Genomic DNA, 27,835 nt, shown 5'->3' on the forward strand with positions numbered 1-27,835 from the left:
CAGTCACTCAGTCATGTCCAGCTCTTTGTGACCCCATGAACTGCAGCCCACCAGGCTTCCCTGTCCATCACCAACTCCTGGAACTTACTCAAACTCATGTCCATCAAGTTGGTGATACCATCCAACCATCTCATCCTCTGTCGTCCCCTTTTCCTCCAGCCTTCAACCTTTCCCAGGATCAGGGTCTTTTCCAATGAGTCAGTTCTTCGCATCAGGTGGCCAAAGTATTGGAGTTTCAGCTTTAGCATCAGTCCTTCCAATGAATATTCAGGGTTGATTTCCTTTAGGATTGATTGATTTGAATCTCCTTTCAATCCAAGAGACTCTCAGGAGTCTTCTCCAGCTCCACAATTTGAAAGCATCAATTCTTCAGTGCTCAGCCTTCTTTATGGTTCAGCTCTCACATCTGTACATGACTACTGGAAAAACCATGGCTCCCAATTACCTCAGACCCGCCACAATGACGTTATCTTCCTCTTTTTCCTGCATGACTCTGCCTAGCCTCAGAGACTCTACTGTTTCCCCTGTTTGAAATGGTTTTCCCACCCCTTGTCCTGCAGAGGAGGGCCCACACTTCAGGCCAGAATGAATCACTTGCTTCTGTTTGTTTTTTGATTTTTTTAAAGAGAGCTTGGAAACAGGCTTTATTATTATTATTTTTTGGCCATGTCCCATGGCATGTGGTATCTTAGTTCCCCCACCAAGGATCGAACACACTCCCTTTGCAGCGGAAACACAGAGTCTTAACCACTGGACCGCTAGGGAAGTCCTCTGTTTTGTTTTTAATTATCTTTGTGTGTGTGTGTCTGTAAGCTTGCTTCAGTTATTGATTCTTTTTGACAATTATGCATTCAGAATTTTCTAGAACAGTCTCATATACTTGCCCACGGCCTCCACCAACCACTGAAGGTCACCAGTTTTGGGATGTCTGTACTACATCTTTTAGACCAGCCCTTAAAGCTAGAAAGAGCACAAAGTTTTTGGTCACTCCCTGATTTAGTCAGTAAACATGTATTGAAATCCTGCTTTGCAGCAAGCAGCAAGCCAACTGCTGGTTGAAGAGATGGGAGGCCTCCTGCCTGTCACTTCAAGGGGCCCCCACGTTCTGGGAGGGAGTGAACACAGGAGGCAAGAGCACAGAGAAGGGGTACCCAGTCCTCCTCCCAGTCGGGGAGACGTTGACTCAAGCTGAGCCTTCAGGGATAAGGACAGTCAGGAATCAGGCTGGGAAATATCATGCCCACACATGAGCTATGCAGAAGGGGACACATTCTAATCACAGCAAGCATTTCATCGTTTAAAAAGAGTCAATGAATAACCAGGAGAAAATATGACAGAGATGTTCAAATATTTTGTAGATGAAAACAATGTTGTCTGCCATTTCAGTAAACCACAAGTGTCGCCCACACCAATCCAGCCAGCCCAGTGCTGCACCAGAAGGGGAATTCAAGATGGAGAAAAACAGGAATACTGGCCCCAGGTAGTTAAGATGCATATCAAAGGAGTAATTTCAATGAGCCCAGATTCTTGCATCTTCTGATATGTAGGAAAGCATTAAAATCATTAACTTGAGTTTGTGTGTGTGTGTGTGTGTGTGTGTGTGTGTGTGATTAGTAGTAATCATTTGATGTTCAGTTCAGTTCAGTTCAATTCAGTCGCTCAGTCGTGTCCGACTCTTTGTGACCCCATGAATCGCAGCACGCCAGGCCTCCCTGTCCATCACCATCTCCCGGAGTTCACTCAGACTCGCGTCCATTGAGTCCGTGATGCCATCCAGCCACCTCATCCTCGGTCATCCCCTTCAACTAGATGGGTTTTGGGGGATTTTTTCAGCAAACATTTCTACACATTCTGACTCCTCCCTTACCGCTGTGGAACAGTCCTCAGAGCAAATCTAAGACTGCTTTTCTGGCTAGAGTCCTCAGTGCTGTGCTGTGCGGTGCTTAGTCACTCAGTCATGTCTGACTCTTTGCGACCCCATGACTGCAGCCCGCCAGGCTCCTCTGTCCATTGGATTCCCCAGGCAAGAATACTGGAGGGGGTTGCCATTCCCTTCTCCAGGGGATCTTTCCCACCCAGGGATCGAACTCAGGTCTCCTTCATTGCAGGCAGATTCTTTACTGTCTGAGCCACCAGGGAAGCCCCATAGTCCTCAGCAAGTTCCCCAAATAAAACATAACTCAACTTTTAGGTAGTGTTTATTTTTTCAGTCAACACTATCTCATACCGTACACAAAAATCAACTCAAAATGGAATGTAAGACCTGAAACCATAAAACTCCTGTAAGGAAGTGAGCAGTATGCTCACTAAAGAAGAAGGCTGTGTGTGTGGGTTCGCTCAGTCGTGTCCAACTCTTTGCTGCTTCATGAACTGTAGCCTGCTAGGCTCCTCTGTCCATGGAATTTTCCAGGCAAGAATCCTGGAGTGGGTTGCCATTTCCTATTCCAGGGGATCTTCTCAACCAGGGAACAAACCCATATCTCTTGTATCTCCTGACCTGGCAGGTGGATTCTTTACCAGTGTGCCACCTGGGTGCTCCAAACAAAGAGGACAACATCAAGCTAAGAAGCTTTTGCACACCAAAGGAGACCATCAATAAAATGAAAAGGCAACCTTCCAAATGGGAGAAGACATTTGCCAATCTTGTATCCAATAAGGGATTAATATCCAAAATATATAAAGGATTTAGCAACTCAACAGCAAAAAACCTATATTTTAAAAGGACAGAAGACCCAAATGGACATGTTTCCAAGGAAGACATACAGACAGCCAGAAGGCACATGGAAAAATGTTCAATTACTATCAGAAATACAATCAAAACCGCAATAAGATATCACCTCACACCTATTAGAGTGGCTATTATCGAAAAGGCAAGAAATAAAGAGGTATTGGCAAGGATGTGGAGAAAAGATAACCCTCATACACTATTGGTAAGAATATAAATTGGTGCAGTCACTATGGAAAACAGCGTGGAGGCTCCTCAAAATTTAAGACTAGAACTACCATATTGCAACCCAGCTATCCCATGTCTGGGTATTTACTCAAAGAATACAAAGACACTAATTCAAAAAGATGTCTGTGGACTTCCCTGGTGGTCCAGCGGTTAATAATCTGCCTGGCAATGCACGGAACGTTGGTTCAATCCCTGGTCCGGGAAGCTTCAGCCTGCTGCTGGGCAACAAAGCCTGTGTACCACAACTTCTGAAGCTTACATGCTCTAGAGCCTGAGGGCTGCCAACTACCGAAGTTTGAGTGCCTATAGCCAGTGCTGCACAACAAGAGAAGCCACCACAATGAGAAGTCCGTGGCCCATGACTAGAGTAGCCCCTGCTTGCCCAAACTAGAGAAAGCCCATGCACAACAACAAAGACCCAAGGCAGCCAAAAATAACTAGTAAATAAATTTTTTAAAGATATATACACCCTTATGTTCATCACAACATTTTTTACAGTAACCAAGATATGGAAGCCACTGCCCATTAAGTGAGGAGGGATAAATATATAAATAGGAAAGTGGAAGTCACTCAGTCATGTCCGACTCTTTTCGACCCCATGGATTAAGTCTCCAGGCTAGAATACTGGAGTGGGTAGCCGTTCCCTTCTCTAGGGGATCTTCCCAACCCAGGGATCGAACCTGGGTCTCCCGCAATGCGGGCAGATTCTTTACCAGCTGAGCTACAAGGCAAGCCCAATACATATATATATATGTATTGTATATATGTAGGTATATGTATATGTGTATGTAATCTTGCCATTTGTGACAACATGAATGGACCTTGAGTGTATTATGTTAAGTGAAAGGAGTCAAACAGAAAAAAGCAAATACCATATGATTTCATTCATATGCCAAATATTAAAAATAATAATAATAATAAATGAACAAACAAAGCCAAATAAAACACACAGATGCACTGTCAAATTTTAGCAAGAATCCTGCTAAGTCAGTTTAGCCAGATCCCCCATCTTCCATACTGATAACTCTTGATATCTGATCCAGTTTTTCATCCCTCCTGACTCCAGGTGATGTTTAACCACACTGCCTGCCTTCAGTAGGAATCTTGTTAGGTCAGCTCAGTCAGAATCCCTCTGACTCTTGATATTTCCTCTTAGTAGTATCCCATCCACTGACTCCCACCCTGCTCCCACTTTCCTTTGCTCTATTCAGATTGGACAGGTTCAAGGCCCCACGGTGGTGGTCCTCCTTGAACAAGGTCTGCCTGCTCTTTAACGAGGGTAATGAAGACTGTTTTCTTTACCACTTGCCACATGCTGCCTTGGGGCCAGGAGGAGGCGCAGTGCATGGTGGTCAGAGCCAGCTGTCTGGACAGCAGAGTCCAGGGCTGGGGAGCACGGCCAGGTACACGGAGAGGGTACACCCTAGATCCAGGAGCCAGAGCACCTCCTGTGGGGCTCCTGACCCACAAACCACTGCTGACGTGGGCCTCAGGGCCACAGAGCTGGTTGGGGTAGGGGCTGAGGGGCCCACAGGGCCAGCGAGGCTCCCAGGGGCTGAGCAGGGTAGAGGTGCTACGAGCAAGCTGGCACCTTCCCCTGTCCTGGGAAACCCCTCAGGCTGGGACCATCTAAGGTGCTTGGTCACCCCAGGCCAGGGCCAGACTCACAGGTGTATGGCCTGGGCATCCACAGAGCCCACGCTTAGAAGATCCTGCACGTAGACATTCTTGTGCTCGGTTTAATGTTCTACTGCTATTGTCTTGAAATCTGTATCACTTTAATATAAATTTATCTATTTTAATTGGAGGTTAATTACTTTACAATATTGTGTTGGTTTTGAGCCAAGGGTTCACACATTTTCACTTTGCGCTTAGTCCTGCAAATCGTGTAGCCAGCCCTGCCCTAGGCCCAGACCCCTGTGAGGGTCACACACTGCAATGCCAGTGGCCGAGGCTTCTGTGGATGACACCCCCTGAAAGGCAGGGACCCCACGCCTTCCTTTCTGGTCCTCAGCATCACCTTGTCTAAGGAGGCAGCATTAATTAATAGCAGCTGAATTGAACTCAAACTTCCTTAAACACACATCTTGGCAACCCTGTCAGGGGAAGAGCATGGGGTGGGAGGCACTGCAGAGTCCTTGGAGCTGGGCATCCATTCTTCACTTACAAAAATCAGTAAGTGGGGGAGGGGTTCCCTGGTGGTCCAGTGGTTAAGAATCTGCCTTACAGTGCAGAGGACACCAGTTCAGTCCCTGGTCTTGGAAGATCACACATGCTGCAGGGTAACAAAACCCATGTACCACCAGCTACTGAGCCTGCATGACCCAGAGCTTCAGCTCTGCAACAAGAGAATAGCCCCCACTTGCCGCAACTAGAGAAAGCCCAAGCTCAACAACAAAGACCCAGTGCAGCCAAAAATAAAAATAAATTTTTAAAAAATCAATAAGGGGAAAAAATAAAAGGGCTTCCCTGGTGGCTGAGAGGGTAAAAAATTTGCCTGCGATGCGGGAGTCCTAGGTTTGATCCCAGGGTTGGGAAGATCCTCTGGAGGAGGGCATGGCAACCCACTCCAGTATTCTTGCCTGGAGAATCCCCATGGATAGAGGAGCCTGGCGGGCTACGGTCCATGGGGTCACAAAGAGTCAGACAGGACTGAAGTGACCAAGCACAGCACAGCACAAGGGAAAAAAAAACAAAACAACAAATAAGTCAATGAAGGGAAACTGACATTTATCACAAGCCTGCTACTCCACACACAGGGAGGCACCGTCCATACAATCTTCACAAGCAGCTGTGAGGTAGGCGTCCACATATCCTCCAGAAAAAGAAACGTGGGCCTAGAGAGGCTAAGAAACTTCTCCAAGGTCACACAGAGGGCAAGAGTGTCACTGAAAGGGAACTGCACTGTGCGGTTTTGAAGCGGCCAGAGCACACATCATCTCAGCACCCACCCCACCGCCCAGCATCTCCTGAAGGCAGGGAGTCCACAGTGAGGAGTGTTCTTAACCTGAGGTCCCAGGAGCCTCCTGCAGGGTACACACCCGTCTGGGGACTCTCTCCTGGGATGGCAGCAGAGGCCCAGGTTGGAACTGTGGCCAAGAAGACCAGTGCTGGCTCAGGTTTCCTCTCACTCTGCCCGACTCGTTGTGAACCCATGATTCTAAAGGAAACACCCAGGGTTTTCTCATGAGGAAGATGCCTTGAGGACACCACACTTGATTTTCAGAGGAAGTAAATAGCCCCAAAGGGAGAAGTGAAACAGAAATAAATCATGGCCTCTCTCCCACATCGTGATAGAACATCTTTTTCGCCGAGCGCGCTGTACAGAGGTTTAAGATATGATCTTTGGGACTTGCCTAGTGGCTCAGTGGTAAATAGCCTACCAGTGCAGGAGAGGCTTCCCTGACAGCTCAGTTGGTAAAGAATCGGCCTGAAATGCAGGAGACCCTGGTTAAATTCCTGGGTTGGAAAGATACCCTGGAGAAGGGATAGGCTACCCATTCCAGTATTCTTGGGCTTCTCTGGTGGCTCAGCTGGTAAAGAATCTGCCTGCAGTGCAGGGGGCCTGTGTTTGATCTCTGGGTTGGGAAGATCCCCTGGAGAAAGGAAAGGCTACCCACTCCAGTATTCTGGCCTGGAGAACGCTATGGACTGTCACAGAGACTGGGACTCGACTGAGTGACTTTCACTTTCACCAATGCAGGAGTCACTGGTTCTATCTCTAGTCTGAGAAGATCCCACAGGCCTTGGAGCAACTAAGTCTGTGTGCCACAGCTATTGAGCCTGTACTGTACAGCCCGGGAGCCGGAACTACCGAAGCCCCCACTTCCTAGAGACTGTGCTCTGCAACAAGAGAAGCCACCACAATGTTCACACCTCACCACAGACAGAGAGTAGCCACCATTTGCAGCCACTAGAGAAAGACCTACACAGCAACAAAGACCCAGCACAGCGCAAATAAATAAATAATAAAATATATTTAAAAAAAAATACACTCCGCGCCCTCAAGGCAAAAACAAACGAGGAGGATGAGCTATGGTGAGCGTTTCCAGCTCCTCTCAGTGATGGGCACTTCAGCTTTCTTCAGCAGTAACTCATTTTCCGCTCATTACTATCTTGACAGCTAAGCAAGGTCCTATCTCCAGGCCTCTCTTCATACAGCTTTCACCTCCCCCTAGGATGCCCTTCCCTTATTTCTGCCTGTTGGAACCTTCCTCTAGAAAACCACAAAAGACCAGTGGCTTAAACAGGATAGGATTTTATTTCTGTCTCATGTAGAAGAAGACAAGGGTGCTCATTCTGGCCTGTTGGGGCACTCCATGGCACCAGGCAGTCAATCTCTTTATCTGTGGTGGCTTTTTCTTCCTCAGGATATAGATTCTGCCTCATAGCACAAAACAGCTGCCTAACTTCACCTTGACTACAACCTCATGAGAGATCCCAAGTCAGATCCAAGCAGTTAAGCTGCTTCTGAATTCCTAACCCAAGGAAATTGGATATGATTTAAAAAAAAAAGTTTATTGCTGTTTAAAGCTGTTAAATCTGGGGCTAATTTGTTACACATCAATGAATGACTAATACACTGTATATACGGGTTTAGTCTTTTTATTCAACTGTTCTGAGCCCCTAGTCTGGACACCCATGGATGAATCAGACAAAGTTAAAGACTATCACTTGGAACACGAGGTGAGGGCAGAAATCATGTCCTTTGTGTCCTCACCCTTGGAGCCCTTTCTCCACCTTGACACACAGTAGGGTCACAGGACCTGGCACACAGTAGGAGCTCTGCTTTCCAGAGAAGATCTTCTACTTCCTGGCTTGTCTTCCAGTGAGATGAGCCAACTTAACAGATGATGAGCTGTTAATGCTTAGTGGTCTGGCCTCCCGTCAAAAATGTGGATTCGTTTCTCAGAGGTCACTGTTTCAAAGTCTCTTTCCATTCCCTCACTCCCCATGCTGCCAAGAGGAAGGACATGCAAACCAGGCAAGCGAGAGCCTTTCCTGAGCCAGCTGCCTGCAGCTGGAGAGAAGGCTGCATCCTTCAAGGCCCTCTAAGGCCTGCCTCCTCCTTCAGGGCTCCCGGGTCATCCTTCACTCGGACAGAGAGGCAGCAAAGAAAGAAAATGTTCTTCTTGAGAAATGATTCCCCATGCTGAATCTTTATGAACCACAGTGTCAGAGCAACTTGAATTATACATCTAACTAATGGCTTTGTTTTCTTAAATAATACATAGACAACACTCTACTATGAATTCCACACAGCCTATTGACCCTTTTTTTTTTTAACTTTATTTTGCTTTACAATACTGTATTGGTTTTGCCATACACTGTGAGGGAGAGGGTGGGATGATTTGGGAGAATGGCATTGAAACATGTATACTATCATGTAAGAAACGAATCACCAGTCTATGTTCAATACAGGATACAGGATGCTTGGGGCTGGTGCATGGGGATGATCCAGAGAGATGATATGGGGTGGGAGGTGGGAGGGGGGTTCAGGATTGGGAACTCATGTACATCCGTAGCTTATTGACTCTTACAGAATGCTTTCACTGCTTTTCACTAAACTCTTGAATCTGTAACCAACGCTATGGTTGCAACTGATGAATGACAGGAGTGTTGCAAATAACACACTTTAATTTACACTAATGGATATAACCAAAGCAAAACAATAAATATGCATTCAGAACTGTACTCATTCATTGATGACATGAGGACTTCTCTATATAATTAGACAATAGTTTTTGAAGACTGGAAGAATATTTGCTTGATTTCTTTGTGCTTTTCATAGCAAAATGTCTAAAGAAAATACATACTTTCAGAAGTAGCTTTTTAGAAGTAAAATTGGCATACAAGAATTGTACATGTTAAAGGTGTATATTTGATGTCAATATATGTAAATACCAATCAAGCCATCACCACAATCAAAATAATGAATATAACAATAAGTCACATGTAAATATTTCCTCACATATGACCTTGTTTTTCTGGTCATCTCTATGCAGATACAGTTGACATTGTTGGCTATCTACCCTACATCCATTCTCTTCTTCCTTCACTTAATTTTGCTAGGGTTTCAACTGTTCCCCAACATGATCTGAAGGAAGGTCATCTCCAAGCCCAGGATCAAGTGTGGATCTGAATCAACCTAAGCCAACTGGTGTGTGACATTCTCCTGGTGACTCAGCTAGACGTGTGACCTAAGTTGGCCAATCATACTGTAGGACTTCAGTTGCATGCTTTGGAAACAGGCTTTTCCCCTCTCTAGCAGGATGGCCTCATAGAGCATGATGTCAACTGCCATTGGAAGCTGTCTTAGAACCATAGGAGAACCAGCCTGAGGTTGAAGTCAATGCTGAGGAGGCCAGAGCAGAAAGAGGGACCAAACCTAAGTGACTGATGGTAATGTTGAGTCTTTTTACTAGGCAGCATCCAAGATGGTTCCAAATAGTCCTTGCTTGGTCTTCATACCTTTGTTTAAGCCTCTCCTGCTGAGTGTAGGCAGGACTCATGACTTGTTTCTAAAAGAATAGGGCAATGATGATGATTAGGTGGTACAAGGCTGAGACTTCCATCTTTCTGGCAGACTTTCTCCATTACCTTCTAAGCGTGCACACATTAATGAAACAAGTGGCCATATTAGACATTTCCACATGTCCAGGAATGGACATGAAGGTGGCCTCCAGCCAACAGCAGGCAAGGAACCGAGGCCCCTCAAGGAACTAAGTCCTACCAACAGTCAAGTGAGTTTGGAAGTAGACCATTTCCAAGCTGAGCCTTCAGCTGAGACCCCAGCCCTGGCTGACACCTTGACAGCAGCCTCATGAGAGACCCTTAAGCACAGGCAACCATCAAAATTGTGCTAAGAATCCCGAGTCACAGAGACTGTGAGATAATAAATATGCTGTGCTAAGAGAAATATCAATAACCTCAGATATGCAGATGACACCACCCTTATGGCAGAAAGTGAAGAGAAACTAAAAAGCCTCTTGATGAAAGTGAAAGAGGAGAGGGAAAAAGTTGGCTTAAAGCACAACATTCAGAAAACGAAGATCATGGCATCCGGTCCCATCACTTCATGAGAAATAGATGGGGAAACAGTGGAAACAGTGTCAGACTTTATTTTGGGGGGCAGCCATGAAATTAAAAGATGCTTACTCCTTGGAAGAAAAGTTATGACCAACCTAGATAGCATATTCAAAAGCAGGGACATTACTTTGCCGACTAAGGTCCGTCTAGTCAAGGCTATGGTTTTTCCTGTGGTCATGTATGGATGTGAGAGTTGGACTGTGAAGAAGGCTGAGTGCCGAAGAATTGATGCTTTTGAACTGTGGTGTTGGAGAAGGCTCTTGAGAGTCCCTTGGACTGCAAGGAGATCCAACCAGTCCATTCTGAAGGAGAGCAACCCTGGGATTTCTTTGTAGGGAATGATGCTGAAGCTGAAACTCCAGTACTTTGGCCACCTCATGCGAAGAGCTGACTCATTGGAAAAGACTGTGATGCTGGGAAGGATTGGGGGCAGGAGGAGAAGGGGACGATCGAGGATGGGATGGCTGGATGGCATAGCAGACTTGATGGACATGAGTCTGAGTGAAATCTAGGAGATGGTGATGGACAGGGAGGCCTGGCGTGCTGCGATTCATGGGGTTGCAAAGAGTCGGACACGACTGAGCAACTGAACTGAACTGAACTGAACTGAAGTCACTAAGTTTGAGGTAATAAATAATAGCAATAGATAAGAAGGCTGTATATTGCCATCATGCTTATTTAATTTATACGCAGAGTTCAGTTCAGTTCAGTCACTCAGTCATGTCTGACTCTTTGTGACCCCATGGACTGCAGCATACCAGGCCTCCCTGTCCATTACCAACTCCCAGAGTTTGCTCAGATTCATGCCCATTGAGTTGGTGATGCTGTCCAACCATTTCATCCTCCGTTGTTCCCTTCTCCTCCCGCCCTCAATCTTTCCCAGCATCAGGGTCCTTTCAAATGAGTCAGTTCTTCACATCAGGTGGCCAAAGTATTGGAGTTTCAGCTTCAGCATCAGTCCTTCCAATGAATATTCAGAACTGATTTCCTTTAGGATGGAGTGGTTGGATCTCGTCCAAGGGACTCTCAAGAGTCTTCCCCAACACCACAGTTCAAAGCATCAGTTCTTTGGCACTCTGCTTTCTTTATATGTAGAGTACATCATGAGAAATGCTGGACTGGATGAAGCACAAGCTGGAATCAAGATTGCTGGGAGAAATATCAATAATCTCAGATATGCAGATGACACGACCCTTATGGCAGAAAGCAAAGAAGAACTAAAGAGCCTCTTGATGAAAGAGGAGGAAAGTGAAAACATTGGCTTAAAACTCAACATTCAGAAAACTAAGATCATGGCAACTGGTCCCATCACTTCATGGCAAATAGATGGGGAAACAATGGAAACAGTGACAGGCTTTATTTGGAGCGGCTCCAAAATCACTGCAGATGGTGACTGCAGCCATGAAATTAAAAGACGCTTACTCCTTGGAAGGAAAGTTATAACCAACCTAGATAGCATATTAAAAAGCAGAGACATTGCCAACAAAGGTCCATCTAGTCAAAGCTTTGGTTTTTCCAGTAGTCATATATGGATGTGAGAGTTGAACTATAAAGAAAGCCGAGTGCCAAAGAATTGATGCTTTTGAACTGTAGCGTTGAAGAAGACTCTTGAGAGTCCCTTGCACTGCAAGGAGATCCAACCAGTCCATCCTAAAGGAAATCATTCCTGAATATTCATTGGAAGGACTGATGCTAAAGCTGAACCTCCAATACTTTGGCCACCTGATGCGAAGAACTGACTCATTTGAAAAGACCCTGATGCTGGGAAAGATTGAGGGTGGGAGGAGAAGGGGACGACAGAGCATGAGATGGTTGCATGGCATCACCAACTCAATGGACATGAGTTTGAGTAAGCTCTGGGAGTTCGTGATGGACAGGGAAGCCTGGTGGACTGCAGTCCATGGGGTTGCAAAGAGTCAGACATGACTGAGCGACTGAACTGTACTGAGATAACAGATGCATTTCCCTAACCTGGGCTGTGAGTTATATGAGACATTTCCTTTGGTCCACTTAGAGTCAAGGTTTCCTGTCACTCAAACCCAAAAGCATCCTCCTATGGCATATCTCATTCCACTAGTTTGAAATCTCCTCAAGGACAGGTCTTCCATGTCCTCCCAGAGTCTCACTGGTATCATAATTTGTAGACTGTATGAATTAAAGACATTCTTTTTTCCCCTAACACTTATTTGGCTGCATAGAGTCTTAGCTGAGGCATGAGGGATCTCTTGTTGCAGCAAGAAGATACTAGTTTCCTGACCAGGGATCAAAACTTGGTCCCCCACATTGAGAACATGGAGCCTTATCCACTGGACCACAAGGGAAGTCCCAGTTAAGGACATTCGTGACCCTAATTTTAGTTCATCTTCTGATAGCACAGTTCAGTTCAATTCAGTTCAGACACTCAGTCATGTCCAACTCTTTGCAACCCCATGAATTGCAGCATGCCAGGCCTCCCTGTCCATCACCAACTCCTGGAGTTTACCCAAACTCATGTCCTTCGGGTCGGTGAAGCCATCCAACCATCTCATCCTCTATCGTCCCCTTCTCCTCCTGCCCCCAATCCCTCCCAGCATCAGGGTCTTTTCCAATGAGTCAACTCTTCACATGAGGTGGCCACACATGAGTACTGGAGTTACAGCTTCAACATCAGTCCTTCCAATAAACACCCCAGACTGATCTCCTTTAAGATGGGCTGGTTGGACCTTCTTGCAGTCCAAGGGACTCTCAAGAGTCTTCTCCAACACCACAGTTCTAAAGCATCAATTCTTCGGCACTCAGCTTTCTTCACAGTCCAACTCTCACATCTATACATGACCACTGGAAAACTATAGCCTTGACCAGACAGACCTTTGTTGGCAAAGTAATGTCTTTGCCTTTTAATATGCTATCTAGGTTGGTCATAACTTTTCTTCCAAGAAGCAAGCATCTTTTAATTTCATGGCTGCAATCGCCATCTGCAGTGATTTTGGAGCCCCCAAAAATAAAGTCCACTGTTTCCCCATCTATTTCCCATGAAGTGATGGGACCAGATGCCATGATCTTCATTTTCTGAATGTTGAGCTTTAGGACAGCTTTTTCACTCTCCTCTTTCACTTTCATCAAGAGGCTTTTTAGTTTCTCTTCACTTTCTGCCGTAAGGATAGTGTCATCTGCATATCTGAGGTGATTGATATTTCTCCCAGCAATCTTGATTCCAGCTTGTGCTTCCTCCAGTCCAGCGTTTCTTATGATGTACTCTGCATATAAGTTAAATGAGCAGGGTGACAATAGACAGCCTTGATGCACTCCTTTTCCTATTTGGGACCAGTCTGTTGTTCCATGTCCAGTTCTAGCTGTTGCTTCCTGACCTGCATACATGTTTCTCAAGAGGCAGGTTGGGTGGTCTGGTATTCCCATCTCTTTCAGAATTTTCCACAGTTGATTGTGATCCACACAGTCAAAGGCTTTGACCTAGTCAATAAAGCAGAAATAGATGTTTTTCTGGAACTCTCTTGCTTTTTCCATGATCCAGCAGATGTTGGCAATTTGATCTCTGATTCCTCTGCCTTTTCTAAAACCAGCTTGAACATCTGGAAGTTCACAGTTCACATATTACTGAAGCCCAGCTTGGAGAATTTTGAGCATTACTTTACTAGTGTGTGAGATGAGTGCAATTGTGTGGTAGTTTGAGCATTCTTTGGCATTGCCTTTCTTTGGGATTGGAATGAAAACTGACCTTTTCCAGTCCTGTGGCCACTGCTGAGTTTTCCAAATTTGCTGGCATATTGAGTGCAGCACTTTCACAACATCATCTTTCAGGATTTGAAATAGTTCAACTGGAATTCCATCACCTCCACTAGCTTTGTTCGTAGTGATGTTTTCTAAGGCCCACTTGACTTCACATTCCAGGATGTCTGGTTCTAGGTGAGTGATCACACCATCATGATTATCTTGGTAGTGAAGATCTATTTTGTACAGCTCTTCTGTGTATTCTTGCCACCTCTTCTTAATATCTTCTGCTTCTGTTAGGTCCATCCCATTTCTGTCCTTTATCGAGCCCATCTTTGCATGAAATGTTCCCTTGGTATCTCTAATTTTCTTAAAGAGATCTCTAGTCTTTCCCATTCTGTTGTTTTCCTCTATTTCTTTGCATTGATCACCGAGGAAGGCTTTCTTATCTCTCCTTGCTATTCTCTGGAACTCTGCATTCAAATGGGAATATCTTTCCTTTTCTCCTTTGCTTTTCGCCTCTCTTCTTTTTCACAGCTATTTGTAAGGCCTCCCCAGACAGCCATTTTGCTTTTTTGCATTTCTTTTCCATGGGGATGGTCTTGATCCCTGTCTCCTGTACAATGTCACAAACCTCTGTCCATAGTTCATCAGCACTCTGTCTATCAGATCTAGTCCCTTAAGTCTATTTCTCACTTCCACTGTATAATCATAAGGGATTTGATTTAGGTCATATCTGAATGGTCTAGTGTTTTTCCCTACTTTCTTCAATTGAAGTCTGAACTTGGCAATAAGGAGTTCATGATCTGAGCCACAGTCAGCTCCTGGTCTTGTTTTTGCTGACTGTATAGAGCTTCTCCATCTTTGGCTGCAAAGAACATAATCAATCTGATTTCGGTGTTGACCATCTGGTGATGTCCATGTGTAGAGTCTTCTTTTGTGTTGTTGGAAGAGGGTGTTTGCTATGACCAGTGCATTCTCTTGGCAGAACTCCGTTAGCCTTTGCCCTGCTTCATTCTGTACTCCAAGGCCAAATTTGCCCGTTACTCCAGGTGTTTCTTGACTTCCTACTTTTGCATTCCAGTCCCCTATAATGAAAAGGACATCTTTTTGGGTGTTAGTTCTAAAAGGTCTTATAGGTCTTCATAGAACCGTTCAACTTCAGCTTCTTCAGTGTTACTAGTTGGGGCATAGGCTTGGATTACCATCATATTGAATGGTTTGCCTTGGAAACGAACAGAGACCATTGTGTCGTTTTTGAGACTGCATCCAAGTACTGCATTTCAGACTCTGTTGTTGACTATGATGGCTACTCCATTTCTTCTGAGGGATTCCTGCCCACAGTAGTAGATATGATGGTCATCTGAGTTAAATTCACCCATTCCAGTCCATTTTAGTTTGCTGATTCCTAGAATGTCGACGTTCCCTCTTGCCATCTCCTGTTTGACCACTTCCGATTTGCCTTGATTCATGGACCTAACATTCCAGGTTCTTATGCAATATTACTCTTTACAGCATCGGACCTTGTTTCTATCACCAGTCACATCCACAACTGTGTACTCTTTTATACCAATACATATGAAAGAGCAGAGGGGGCACTTTGCTTGAGCAGCTGTGAAGAGATACCCCACGTCCAAGGTAAGAGAAACCCAAGACAGGTAGGTGTTGCGAGAGGCATCAGAGGGCAGACACACTGAAACCGTAATCACAGAAAAGTAGCCAATCTGATCACAAGGACCACAGCCTGGCCTAACTCAATAAAACTAAGCCATGCTGTGTGGGGCCACCCAAGACGGACGGGTCATGGTGGAGAGGTCTGACAGAATGTGGTCCACTGGAGAGGGAATGGCAAACCACTTCAGTATCCTTGCCTTGAGAACCCCATGAACAGTATCAAAAGGCAAAATGACAGGATACTGAAAGAGGAACTTCCCAGGTCGGTAGGTGCCCAATATGCTACTGAAGACCAGTGGAGAAGTAACTCCAGAAACAAAGAAGGGATGGAGCCAAAGCAAAAACAATACCCAGTTGTGGTAGAAGCAAGGTCCGATGCTGTAAAAAGCAAAATTGCATAGGAACCTGGCAGCACAAAGCAGGGACAAATCAAACAATGACACAGGACTCAGAAATAGAGCAGGCTTTCTCCTTGGTTACAAGTCTTTTTATTTAGACAATAAGAGATTATTAAGTGCCTGCTGTTTGCAAATCCCTCCACTGAAGATTATGAGGGGAGAGAAAAAAATTTTTTAAAGAGGGCGTATTTCCTGCTCCTAGGGAGCTGGCACTCTCATGCTAAGGATAACAGAGGCATGAGAACATCGTAGTGTCTAGAAATATGTAACAAGTGTGGTTCAAGAGGATATTTTAGTAGGGAGCATGCAGGCTTCAGAGAGGAACCTGGAGTCAGATGAACCAATGCAGTGACTGGGCAAGAGAGAGGTTCTTTAAGAAAGACCTTGAAAGCTTTCAGTTTCTGCCACAGTGATGAGTGGGGCTGGCCGAGGGCAAGTGGGAGACCAGACAGGAAGCTGCCCCAATAATCCAGGTTGGAGGTTGCTTTAAAAGTTTGTTGGGGTGTGTCCTCAGCTCATGAGCACCCTTGCTCTCTGAGATTGCCAACCCCTCACAGCCAAGACAATAATCAGATGTTATCTCCAGATCTGGAATCGGGACTATGGGATGCTAGTCAGTCTCTATACAGGGGTAACTGAGACCTGGAGACTTGGGGGTTGTGGGGTTGTCTGTCTGCAGAGAGAAGGGGAGAAAGACAGGGACCTGCAGAGAGAGGACAATGAGGCAGAATGCCGGAGACTGGGACTAAAGATATCCTGCTTGGTTCTAGGGGACAGAAAAGGGTGTTAGTCGCTCAGTCGTGTCTGACTCTTTGTGACCCCATGGACTGAAGCCCACCAAGTTCCTCTGTCCATGGGATTCTCCAGGCAAGAATACTGGAGTGGGTAGCCATTCCCTTCTCTAGGGGATCTTCCTGACCCAGGGATTGAACCTGGGTCTCCCACATTGCAGGCAGATTCTTTAACATCTGAGCCACCAGGGCCAAACATTATCTGTCAGGATCCCATCCCTTCTGGATCCTATGGAATCCCTGTGCACCTGTGGGTTCCACTAGGCACACCTTCACATGAGTCAGATTCACCTTCCTGCCACATGGAGTCTCAGAGTGGCTGAAGGTACAGGTGTGGTCAGATCCTCAGCCAGCATCCATAGGATAACTGGGCTTTTGGAAATGCTTCTCTAGTCAGGGTCATGTTTCAGAAATCTGACACAGTCCTATAAAAATTCAGAGTCCCAGTTTTTACTCTTTTTTAAAATTGTAAGGCCCTTTGTGCACAGGCCCTCATTCCTGCTGGGCATCTGCTGGTGAGAGCTGAGAAGAGGCTTCCTCCAGAGCTAGGCTCTCAGGTCACCCCAGCCCCTACCCAGTCACTACAGACACTGTGTTCCTGGCTGACCCGAAGGATACTGATTGATTTTGCAATAATAAAGTTTTTCTCCACCACTTTTAACATATTTCACCAAAGTAACAGGGAACAGAAATGTTGGAGCTCTGGTAGGGGGAGGTGGTCAGAAGAAGATGGAAAAGCCTCAGGAAGAGAGCTGTTTTCTGTGTCTATTTTTGCAAAACAAAATTGCCCCAATCATTTTTATTATATTTCACAATTTTCCCAGTCAAGAATTCAGGTAGGACTTGTCCAGTGATTCTCCTGGTCCATGTGACATTGATAAAGGTCACTGCATGATATCTGGCTAGCAGATGGGCTGGTCCAGAGGATCCAAGATGGTTTCACTCATCTGTCTGGTCCCTTGGCCAATTTGCCCAAGAGTGCCTGCCAAAGTCCGGAAAGATTTGACCTCAGTTTGTCTGATTCCACAGTTTTGCCCTCCTGCCCTCCCTGACCCCAGTCCTTCCCCACACCCCAGGAGTCTGACCCAGAGGGACTCCATACCTATAGGGACTGATCAATAGGCTCCCAAGCCCTCTGGCTTCCAGCTGAGTTTAGCGATTGCAGGGCCCACTGCTTGCTGGAGGTTAGGTGGAGGGAGATTATTCGGATTATTTTCCTGGCTGCATCCCTAGACTGAGGGTCCTTGGTCTGCTCCCTAAGTGATCATTCTACAGGACAGGACTCTCTGCTTCTGGGTCTGGTAACCACTCCTTCTCATCTTCAGGCTGAGGAAGGTAATAGATCTAAGAGGGATAGCACAGTCCCTGTTACTTTCCACTACACATTTACTAAATCCTCCTCTTGCACGTACAACTGTAGCCCGCCAGGCTCCTCAGTCCATGGGATTCTCCAGGCAAGAATACTGGAGTGGTTTGCCACGCCCTCCTCCAAGGGATCTTCCCAACCCAGGGATTGAACCCAGGTCTCCCGCATTGGAGGCGGATTCTTTACCATCTGAGCCACCAGAGAAACCCAAGAATACTGGAGTGGGTAGCCTGTCCCTTTTCCAGGGGATCTTCCCAACCCAAGGACTAAAGCTGTTTCTTCTGCTTCTCCTAGATTGCAGGCTAATTCTTTACTACTTAAGTCATACTCAAGTTATCCTAATCAGAAGTACCTGTGAGAGCTGACTGATTCATTTGTGCTTAGTCATAGCACAAATAATTGTTAATACTTATTGAGTACTTACTACATGCCAGGGTCTGTTCTAAGTCCCTTACCTACATTAGTTCATGCAACAGTCACAGAATCCCTATGAGGTAGGTGCTATTACTATCCCATCTGACAGATGAAGAAACTGAGTCACACAGAGGTGAAGCAGTTTGCCTAAGGCTGCACAGGAGCTAAGTGGCAGAGCTAGGATTTGAACCCTGGCCTCCTGAAAGCTAGTGGAGGTGATGGAATTCCAATTGAGCTATTTCAAATCCTGAAAGATGATGCTGTGAAAGTGCTGCACTCAATATGCCAGCAAATTTGGAGAACTCAGCAGTGGCCACAGGACTGGAAAAGGTCAGTTTTCATTCCAATCCCAAAGAAAGGCAATGCCAAAGAATGCTCAAACTACCACACAATTGCACTCATCTCACACACTAGTAAAGTAATGCTCAAAATTCTCCAAGCTGGGCTTCAGTAATATGTGAACCATGAACTTCAAGCTGGTTCAAGATGTTCAAGCTGGTTTTAGAAAAGGCAGAGGAACCAGAGATCAAATTGCCAACATCTGCTGGATCATTGAAAAAGCAAGAGAGTTCCAGAAAAACTTCTATTTCTGCTTTATTGACTATGCCAAAGCCTTTGACTGTATGGATCACAATCAACTGTGGAAAATTCTGAAAGAGATGGGAATACCAGACCACCCGACCTGCCTCTTGAGAAATCTGTATGCAGGTCAGGAAGCAACAGTTAGAACTGGACATGGAACAACAGACTGGTCCCAAATAGGAAAAGGAGTGCGTCAAGGCTGTCTATTGTCACCCTGCTTATTTAACTTATATGCAGAGTGTATCATGAGAAACGCTGGACTGGAAGAAGCACAAGCTGGAATCAAGATTGCTGGGAGAAATATCAATAACCTCAGATATGCAGCTGATACCACCCTTATGGCAGAAAGTGAAGAGAAACTAAAAAGCCTCTTGATGAAAGTGAAAGAGGAGAGTGAAAAAGTTGGCTTAAAGCTCAACATTCAGAAAACGAAGATCATGGCATCTGGTCCCATCACTTCATGGGAAATAGATGGGGAAACAGTGGAAACAGTGTCAGACTTTATTTTGGGGGGCTCCAAAATCACTGCAGATGGTGATTGCAGCCATGAAATTAAAAGACGCTTACTCCTTGGAAGAAAAGTTATGACCAACCTAGATAGCGTATTGAAAAGCAGAGACATTACTTTGCCAACAAAGGTCCGTCTAGTCAAGGCTATGGTTTTTCCTGTGGTCATGTATGGATGTGAGAGTTGGACTGTGAAGAAAGCTGAGTGCCGAAGAATTGATGCTTTAGAACTGTGGTGTTGGAGAAGACTCTTGAGATTCCCTTGGACTGCAAGGAGATCCAACCAGTCCATCCTAAAGGAGATCAGTCCTGGGTGTTCATTGGAAGGACTGATGTTGAAGCTGAAGCTCCAATACTTTGGCCACCTCATGTGAAGAGTTGACTCATTTGAATAGACCCTGATGCTGGGAAAGATTGAAGGCAGGAAGAGAAGGGGACGACAGAGGATGAGATGGTTGGATGGCATCACCGACTCGATGGTCATGAGTTTGGGTAAACTCCAGGAGTTCGTGATGGACAGGGAGGCCTGGTGTGCTGTGGTTCATGGGGTCGCAAAAAGTCAGACATGACTGAGTGACTGAACTGAACTGAACTTCTTACTCCAGCCCCTACTCTTAACTTAACTACTCCATATACTAGGAAAGAGTAGTTACTAACTTTTAACTACTCCATATACTAGGAAAATTTCTGTTGAACAAATATGCTCTGTTTCCTCAAAGTCTGTAATCCAACTCAGAGCAAGATTTTGAAATATAAGACTGTGCTGTGAAATATTTTTCTTTGCTAATCGTCCCCAGAAACTCCAGCAAGGTTTGGAGTTAACCTCCTGAAGGTGACTTTCCCCTGAAAATTCACACATTCCTCCTCCAGATCAAGCCTATTTGCCCTCATCTGAGTAGAGGGAGGGGAAAGTGGAGGAGCTTGTGGAGGTGAGAGCTACCCCAGGAGGACCCAGAGAGGCAAAGCAGCCTTTTCTCTTTCGGGGAAATAAGTTGAAGTGTTGACCTCTGCATTCCTACAGTCCTGCCACAACTGGACATCCTCCAGACCCAGCTGAGAGTGGAAGGTGGAAGGAGGGGCTGCAGTCACGGACAGCCTGGAGTCTTTGTGTGATGGTTAACAGAAACCTGACGGAGATTTGGCTTGAGTTTTTAGAAATGGAAAGAAAATATAAAGGACTATATTGGTTCTTACACATGAGATGTCTAATGGTGCTTTAAGCATCTCAGAATCAAAACCTCAAAAGATGTCATTAGGGCATAGTCTCTCTCTGCGTTACTTTCCTCTCTTGACTATATTTTGAGCACAATTTTACCACATGGTGGCTCAAGTAACTACTGGGCTGCCCCAAGCTTATGCTCTCCCTGGATAAAGCCAGTTTGTGGTTGGGGGGTAAGACTGCTGGCATTTCCTGATAGTACCAACATAAAGTCCCAGGGAGGGATCCTATTGGCCCAGCTTAGGTCATGTGCTCATCCATGAGCCAATCACTGGGCCTGGTAGGTATAGGGCTGATTGGTCAGATTAGATTAGTCTATGTCCTCTAAAGTGGGGGTAGAATCTGGTTATCTTCGGATGAACTTAACTGAGGAGGGTTGACTCCTTAAACGGAAACTGTTAACCAAAAAAGGTGAGGGTAGAGGAAGGAGTTTACAGGCCTAAACAGCTGGAGATTTTCACTTCCCACAGGAGTCCTCAGATTCACTCCAGGGAGAGAAGTGGGGAGTGTGAGGACTTGAGAGTGAAAAGGCGACCCAGGAAGGAATCTAAGGGCTAGCTTGGCAGAGGCCATGACTAAAGGGGGCTGCTCAGATTCCAATCTTGGCAATGTCCTCCTCCGTCAGTTAGCAGCAACAAGGTCAGGGCGGGGCCTCGCCTGGTGTCCACCGGAGGAGTTCTGTCTTCACAGAGGAGGTGAGGAGCAGGCCTTGTGGAGGCCTCTGGTGGACATGGTTAGAGCCCTGGAGATGGTTTCATGGAACCGGGGCTTTGAAAAGCTCGTCCTGAGTTTCTCAGATGTGGTCCAGGGAGCAGAGTGAGTGCAAGTCGTGTCCAACTTTTTGCGACCTCATGGACTGTAGCCCGCCAGACTCCTCTGTCCATGGGATTTCCCAGGCAAGAATACTGGAGTGTGCTGCCATTTCCTTCTCCTGGGGATCTTTCCAACCCAGGGATCAAACTCGGGTCTCCTGCCTTGAAGGCAGATTCTCTACCATCTGAGTCACCAGGAAAGCCCACCAGGGTGCTGAAGGAAACCTTTATTTGTGGAGGCCATGGAAGAGTGCGGTTACTCGCAATCCAGATCAGCCTAGAAGGAGCTGGAAGACTATTCCAGGTGTGAGAGCTGGATGGACCCTGGGGCCCAGGTAGCCCTGGGAATGGCCTACAGGCTTGTTTTAGCAACAGCAGAGGACTAATAATAATGGCACCCTGGAGTGCCCCCCTCACCCCCTCCCGTTTATACATGTCACTTCTACAGATGAGCAAGCAGGGGTAGGGAGGGCAAAGAGGCCTCGCCTCCGAATGCTTTCACCAGAGCCCTGGGCCTCAGTCCTGTGACACCTTACCTTGCCATGTGCCTCAGGCAAGTCAGCTCCTTTGTCTCAGTTTCCTTATCTGTGAAATAAAGATGTTAGACCAGAGGGTCTCAACTGGGATGATTGTGGCCACCAGGGATATTTGACAATGTCTGGAGACGTTTTGGGGTTGTTACAAGGAGAGGGTGATGCTACGGGCACAGTGGGCAGAGGCCGTCCTACAAGACACAAGACAGCTCCAACAACCAAGCATTATCTGGCCCTAAATATCAACTGTGAAGAGGCTGAGGAACCCTGCATTAGACTGAGGTCACTCTGTAGGGGTCAGTGCTGACCAGTCACTGTGAGATATTCTGAGGGCACCCCGGGCTCAGGAGGCATTTTTGAGTGCCCAGGCCTTTAGAAGAGAGGTCTCCTGGTCCCACTAGAGTAGCTGTAGTTGTATTTGTGTAAACTGACTGGCTTTCTCTCTCTGCTCTGATCTAGACGTGATACCTAGAATAGGTGAATTAGATGCCTGGCTTGATGGAAGAACAGACGGCCCTGTGAGGTAGTGAGTCCACCGTCAGTGGAGGCATTCAAGAGAAGGCAGCGTGGCCACCTGTCAGAGACGTGGAGGAGCCCTGCCTCTGGTCTGAGCTGTCCTATGGCATTTTGAGCCTCCTTCGGTCAGGAGGTAAAGCGCGAGAGTGCTCTGCGTAGAGCTCTCGGCTTCCCCACCTGCCGGTCCGGAGCGGAAGCGCCTTGCTTCCCACGGGACTCTCCACCAAGCTGCAAACTTTTCTCCAAGTTTTTCTCCCCGGTCTCCGGGAGCTGCCGGAGCGGCGCAGGCAGCACCCCGCGGCTGGTTGCTTCGACCCGACGCCACCGCCGCCAGGCCCGGCCCAGCCCAGCCCAGGGGGCGCGGCTGCAGGGGCTTCCGAGGGCCCCCGGGGTGGGGGTGGGGGGGCTCCGGGCCGCGAGCCGCTGCCGAAAGGCTTTTGACAAAAAAAAAAACCCTTGACCACCAAGGCCAGCCTCTTCCTGAAAGCCCCGCTCGCTCCGATACAGGAAGTGGAGGGAGCGAGGGCCCCAGAGCGCGGCGGCGGCTGCGGCGGTGGCTTCCCGACTCGGCGCGGGGCTGGCGGCGGTGCCCGCCCGGGCCCTTCCCCAGGGCAGCAGCGCCAGGGGCATGCGGGCGCCCGGGCCCCCGCGGCCCGCGCCGCCCGGCGCCTGAGCCCTTGCCTTCACGATCCCGGAGCTGACGGCGGCATGATCCGACGAGCCGGGGCGCCCGAGCGCGCGGACCCCGTGGGGTAAGTGCGGAGCCGCGGCGCCCCCTTCTCCCTCGGTGTCCCCGGGCCCCTCTCGTTCCGCGTCCCTCCCGCCCCCGAGAGCGCTCGGAGCTCCGGAGTAGCCCTGCCGCAGGACTTCGGGGTGTCGAACTGAGACCGAACCCCTGGCCACGGCTCGGGCCGGTCCCCCCGGTACTGCGCGGAAGGGGGCGGCCCTGGTGCCTCTTCAGGACCCAAGACTTGGCGAAACTTTTAAACCCAGATGTCGCTCGCCGGAAAACCGGCTGGCACGTCCGGGGCTAGGTTGGTGGGTATCTGAGGGTCGGCTCTATCTGTCAGAGCCGAAGCGGAGGGGCTGTGCGATCGCGGCCCCCTCCCCGGGTTCTGGTCTCGCCTGAACTTCAGATGCGATCACCGCGGGCCGGGCCCCTCTAGCCTCTCGCGCCCGCCGCTTCGCCTGTGTCCCGCGCGCGTCCTCGAGTGCTGGCGCTCGGCCGCGCCTGGGGCCGAGGACCCGAGTCCCCGTAAGTTTGGACACGCCCGCGGCCTGTAGCCCACCCGCCCGCCAAGACCGAGGACCCACCGGGATCCCCTCCCCCACACCTCTTTTGGATTCCCGGACAGTGGTGACCTTCGGACCGGCCTTTGCGAAGCCTGGGGCTTGGGGAGGGTCCAGGGCGCACGAACTGCGCGTGGCCTTAGGAATCCCCTACGGAAGGGAGGAGGCACTGCTTGGAATGCGTGAAGCCAAACCGGTTTGGGAACCGGCTTTCGGGAGGGGTCTCCAGCGTCTGGTTTCCTGTCCCCCCACCCCCATCTCGCACCCTCGGACTTCTGGACATTGCTCAGGGCTGCGCTCCGAAGTAGATTCTTTCGATCAGCCCAGCCCAGCAGGCGCCCAGGGAAAGCTTCAGTGGGATGAAGAGGTTCCTGTTCAGAGGCAGATTACTGGGCAAACCTCTTAGACCTTTCTGGGAATTAAGGATGGTGGGCGCCATGGGGGAAGCCAGGCTCGAGCTACTTCTGTGATGGACACTCAGTTGCTGCCTGGCTTAACTCTGTGACCTCAGCTACGCGGGCCTCAGTTTTCCCCAGTGTTAAAACAAAGCGACGGGCTGTTCTCCGGCAGCCCGGAACTGGGGAGCAGCTGGAGGTAACTGGCCCTAGGCTAGTGGGAGGGGTGTCTCAGAGGGACCTGAGAGCACTAGATCCGAATGCCTCCCCTCCTCCCCCTCCCCCATTTCCGTCCCAGCCTGGATCCTTTCCCTTGGAAGTGGAAAGACAAATGTCATCCGCTGGAGGAACTGGAAATTTTGTTGGGGAGGGCGCCCCCCCAAGAATCAAATATCTACCACACCCAATACTGATGGGTGGACCTAGGAGGAGATTCCCAGGGAGGAAGGGGAGGTGAGGGGCCAGGGTCCCGAACTATGTGACTTCCCATAATTGTCCCAGGTTGACCTCTCCTTACCCATTTCCTCTTGCCTTTCTCTGTTTATTACAGGGTCAGTTATTAATACTTAACCTCTCTGTGCCTCATTAGTGTTAGTGTTAATAAGTATTAATCGCTCAGTCGTGCCCGACTCTTTGCGACCCCATGAACTGCAGCCCTCCAGGCTCTGCTATACATGAGATTTTCCAGGCCAAGGGGTTGCCATTTCCTTCACTTACCTAGAAAATGAAGATAAGTGATAATAACTACCCTTCAGAGTTGTTTTGAGGATTAAATGAGATAATGCATAAGAAGTTTTGCACCTAGGGCGGAGGGCAAACTTTTAATAGTTATTATTATTACTGCTATTATCATTTGTTTATAACCTCTGTTTCCCAATTGCTTAACTAGGATGGGATGGCCTTGGCCTCATCTGTAAAATGGGGGTAATAATAACACCTGCTTCTTAAGATTGTTATGAGGATTGGATAAGTAACTATTTAAGTAGCTATCCACAGGCAACCAAGGATTAACACACCAGTGCAAGCTTACTTTAAACTGTGCGGGGCCCATCCATCATAAATAGTAATTGAATATTGGTTTGTTGCTAAAAAAAAAAAAAAAAGTTGCTTTATTTAAGAGGATCTTTGGAGTTGGAAGAGTTCTGAGATAGTATCTCATTTAACCTTGCACCCAGTACAGGAATCCCATTGACAATATTCCTGAAAGGTGCTTGCATACCTCCAGTGATGGGGAACTTAACCACCACTGTGGTAGTCTTTCCAATAGATATCAAAGAAAGTCTGCCTCCTTCTAACTTGTACCATTAGAAACCCTGTTCAGAGGGGCCCAATCCTTCTTCACTCAAATACTAGAAGACAGTTCTCAGTCTCACTCGTGCATCCTCTGTCAGCCCCTGAGCTGCACATCTACCCGTGTTACAGTACCCAAAGATGGTGAGGGGCAATCATCTATGACCCCTCACCCCCAGGCCACCCCTAGTGCCTGCCGACCACTCAGGGCTGGCTTCCAAGTCTTTAGCTGAGCTCAGCTTTCCACCCGGCTCCCAAAGCCCCCTCCTCCTCGCTGGCAGGAGATGGATGTCCAGACAGCTAGGGGAATGCCTCCCACCCCACACCCAGGGGCTCGGAGGGGGTGGCTTGGATGTCAGCCCCCTGGAACAGGAGTATGAGGATCTTGGCAAGCAAGCTCCGTCTGCTTCTTATTGGAAACACCGGCTGGGGAGAAGGAAAATGCAGACAGGCTGCCCAGTACTCTGGATGCAGACACTTCTTTTCCTCTATTCATTCAGTGTTCATTCCACAAGTAGTATCTGCATTAGATGGGCAGGGGGGAAGGGCAGCCTTAAACCGAGCCCCTGCCGGCTTGCAGCTGACCTTCCCAGCAGGAAAGACAAAAGGTCAGGGTTAGGGGTATGGGAGCCCAGGGGGGCTGTTCTGGAGCAGGTGGTTGGGGAAGGCCGCTCCAAGAAAACCGTGTTTAGCCGAGATCTGAAGGAAGTGGGGAGAGTGAGTCAAGCCCCTGAGAGGTGGGGGGTGGGGGTGGTGGTTGGTGTGTCTGACACGGGGAGGCCAGGGAGGCTGGAGTGGAGTCGGGAAGAGGACAGAAAAAGGCTAGCCGGTGGGGTACAGGCTTTGGAGGGTGCTCTAGGTGAGAGGGGCCATGGGTGGGGTTCGCAGAGGGGTGACCTGACTTGTATTTGGATTGTATTGAGGACAGATTGTGGGGGGAATAGGGGCAGAAGCAGGGGGGCGCCTGTGGTGGCTGGGAGAGAGGGCTGGAGCCGGGAGAGTGGGCAGTGGAGACATGAGAAGCTGGAGCCCCAGGCTTCGCTGGTGGGTTGGAGGTGAGGTGAAGCTGCTGAAGCTGTAACTGTCAGGTGACCAGACGCTGGACAGTGGTGGGGTCGCTGGGAATGTGTGTGCTCAGAGCCCACACGCTTTCTCATGTTTGGTAAATTAAGGATCTGTTTAAGATTTTATTTGAAAAAAGAGCCCACTCTTGGAAAAAACATGACCATCACAGACCTCATCCAGTCCCCTCGTATGACAAGGAAATGGAGACCCAGAAAGAGGAAGTGACTTACCCAATATCAGGGGAGCTGGGCCCAGAACGCGAGACTCCTGAGCCTTGGGCCTGCAAGGGGTTGTCAGGGCAAGGCCCCAGGCTTAAGAGAGCCCTGGCTGTCTCCCTCATGCCTGATCCATTGTAGGGGTCCTACCAAACACCTCAAGGAGCCCCTCAACCACTTCCAGCACTAGGGTGGGGGCTCTTCCTGGGTGAGGCCCACCCAGAACAGGATCCAGTGATGAATTCAGGGTCCCAGCTACCGCTCAGCTCGCTGACCCCGGTTTCTTTGCTGTCAGGGGCTAATGCTCCCAGAGGGTCCTGGCTGGCCCTCAGCTGGGATGCCCACCCCCTTCTAGACCCTAAAAGAGACTCTGACCCACAGGAAGCAATTGATACCTCATCAGCTTAAGCAAAAGGTACCTTCCTTCACTTTGGGCCCTGAGAAACCCCAGTGCACCCCTGGGAAGTGGAAAGACACCCCTGGGAAGCACACAGGAGGGCAGGGAATAGGGGTGCAGGGGCCACTCAGGATGGGAGAGTCTCAGCATGTTTACCCCTGGCCCCCTTCCCATCATCCCTACCCCTTGACAGGCCTTATCCTGGGCCCGGGTCCCTATTTTGTCATCTCTACTGAGGCAGTAAGTGTTAAAATACAACGAGATCACCTGCGTTTTAATCCAAGAGATCAGGAAATCAAGTCAGAAACCAACCAGGAATGGGCTTGATATTTGAAGAGAGCACCCACCCCCGGCCCCCCTTGGGTCTCCCGGGAGCTCCCTTTTACAGACAGGCATCTGGGCTGGTCTGCGGCAAACTCAGCTGGCCTCCCAGCCATGGGCCAGAGCAGAGGGAAGGGAAGAACAGGTCCCAGACAACCACAAACACCGTCCTTCAGACCCGCTCACAGATTCCATCTGTCACAGCGAGATTCTCTCCTGAGAGTCGTCCCCTGGGTTGTGTCATCCAGGCAGTGACACATAAGCGGAAGTGGGTGGGCAGCCGGGGAGGGGGTGGGGGGC

At 48.3% G+C, this 27,835-nt stretch overlaps 1 protein-coding gene and 1 long non-coding RNA gene across 2 annotated transcripts in view; one reads left to right on the plus strand and one right to left on the minus strand.

Annotated features, from left to right (window-relative positions):
* Nucleotides 1-15,987: 15,987 nt before the first annotated feature.
* On the minus strand, nucleotides 15,988-24,093 carry LOC121817114 (uncharacterized). Its single transcript, XR_006056877.2, has 3 exons — nucleotides 23,897-24,093; nucleotides 22,050-22,098; nucleotides 15,988-17,595 (listed from the first exon to the last, which is right to left on the minus strand). It is a non-coding gene; the product is annotated as an uncharacterized LOC121817114 (long non-coding RNA).
* RIN3 (Ras and Rab interactor 3) overlaps nucleotides 23,072-27,835 on the plus strand; it is a 132,906-nt gene continuing 128,142 nt past the window's right edge. The window contains exon 1 of the mRNA XM_027957334.3: nucleotides 23,072-23,314. Within this exon, the coding sequence (XP_027813135.1) occupies nucleotides 23,271-23,314 (44 nt within the window). The 5' untranslated portion in view covers nucleotides 23,072-23,270. The remainder of the gene's footprint in view (nucleotides 23,315-27,835) is intronic.

This window comes from Ovis aries, chromosome 18 (genome assembly GCF_016772045.2).
Source record: "Ovis aries strain OAR_USU_Benz2616 breed Rambouillet chromosome 18, ARS-UI_Ramb_v3.0, whole genome shotgun sequence".
Classification (NCBI taxonomy): domain Eukaryota; kingdom Metazoa; phylum Chordata; class Mammalia; order Artiodactyla; family Bovidae; genus Ovis; species Ovis aries.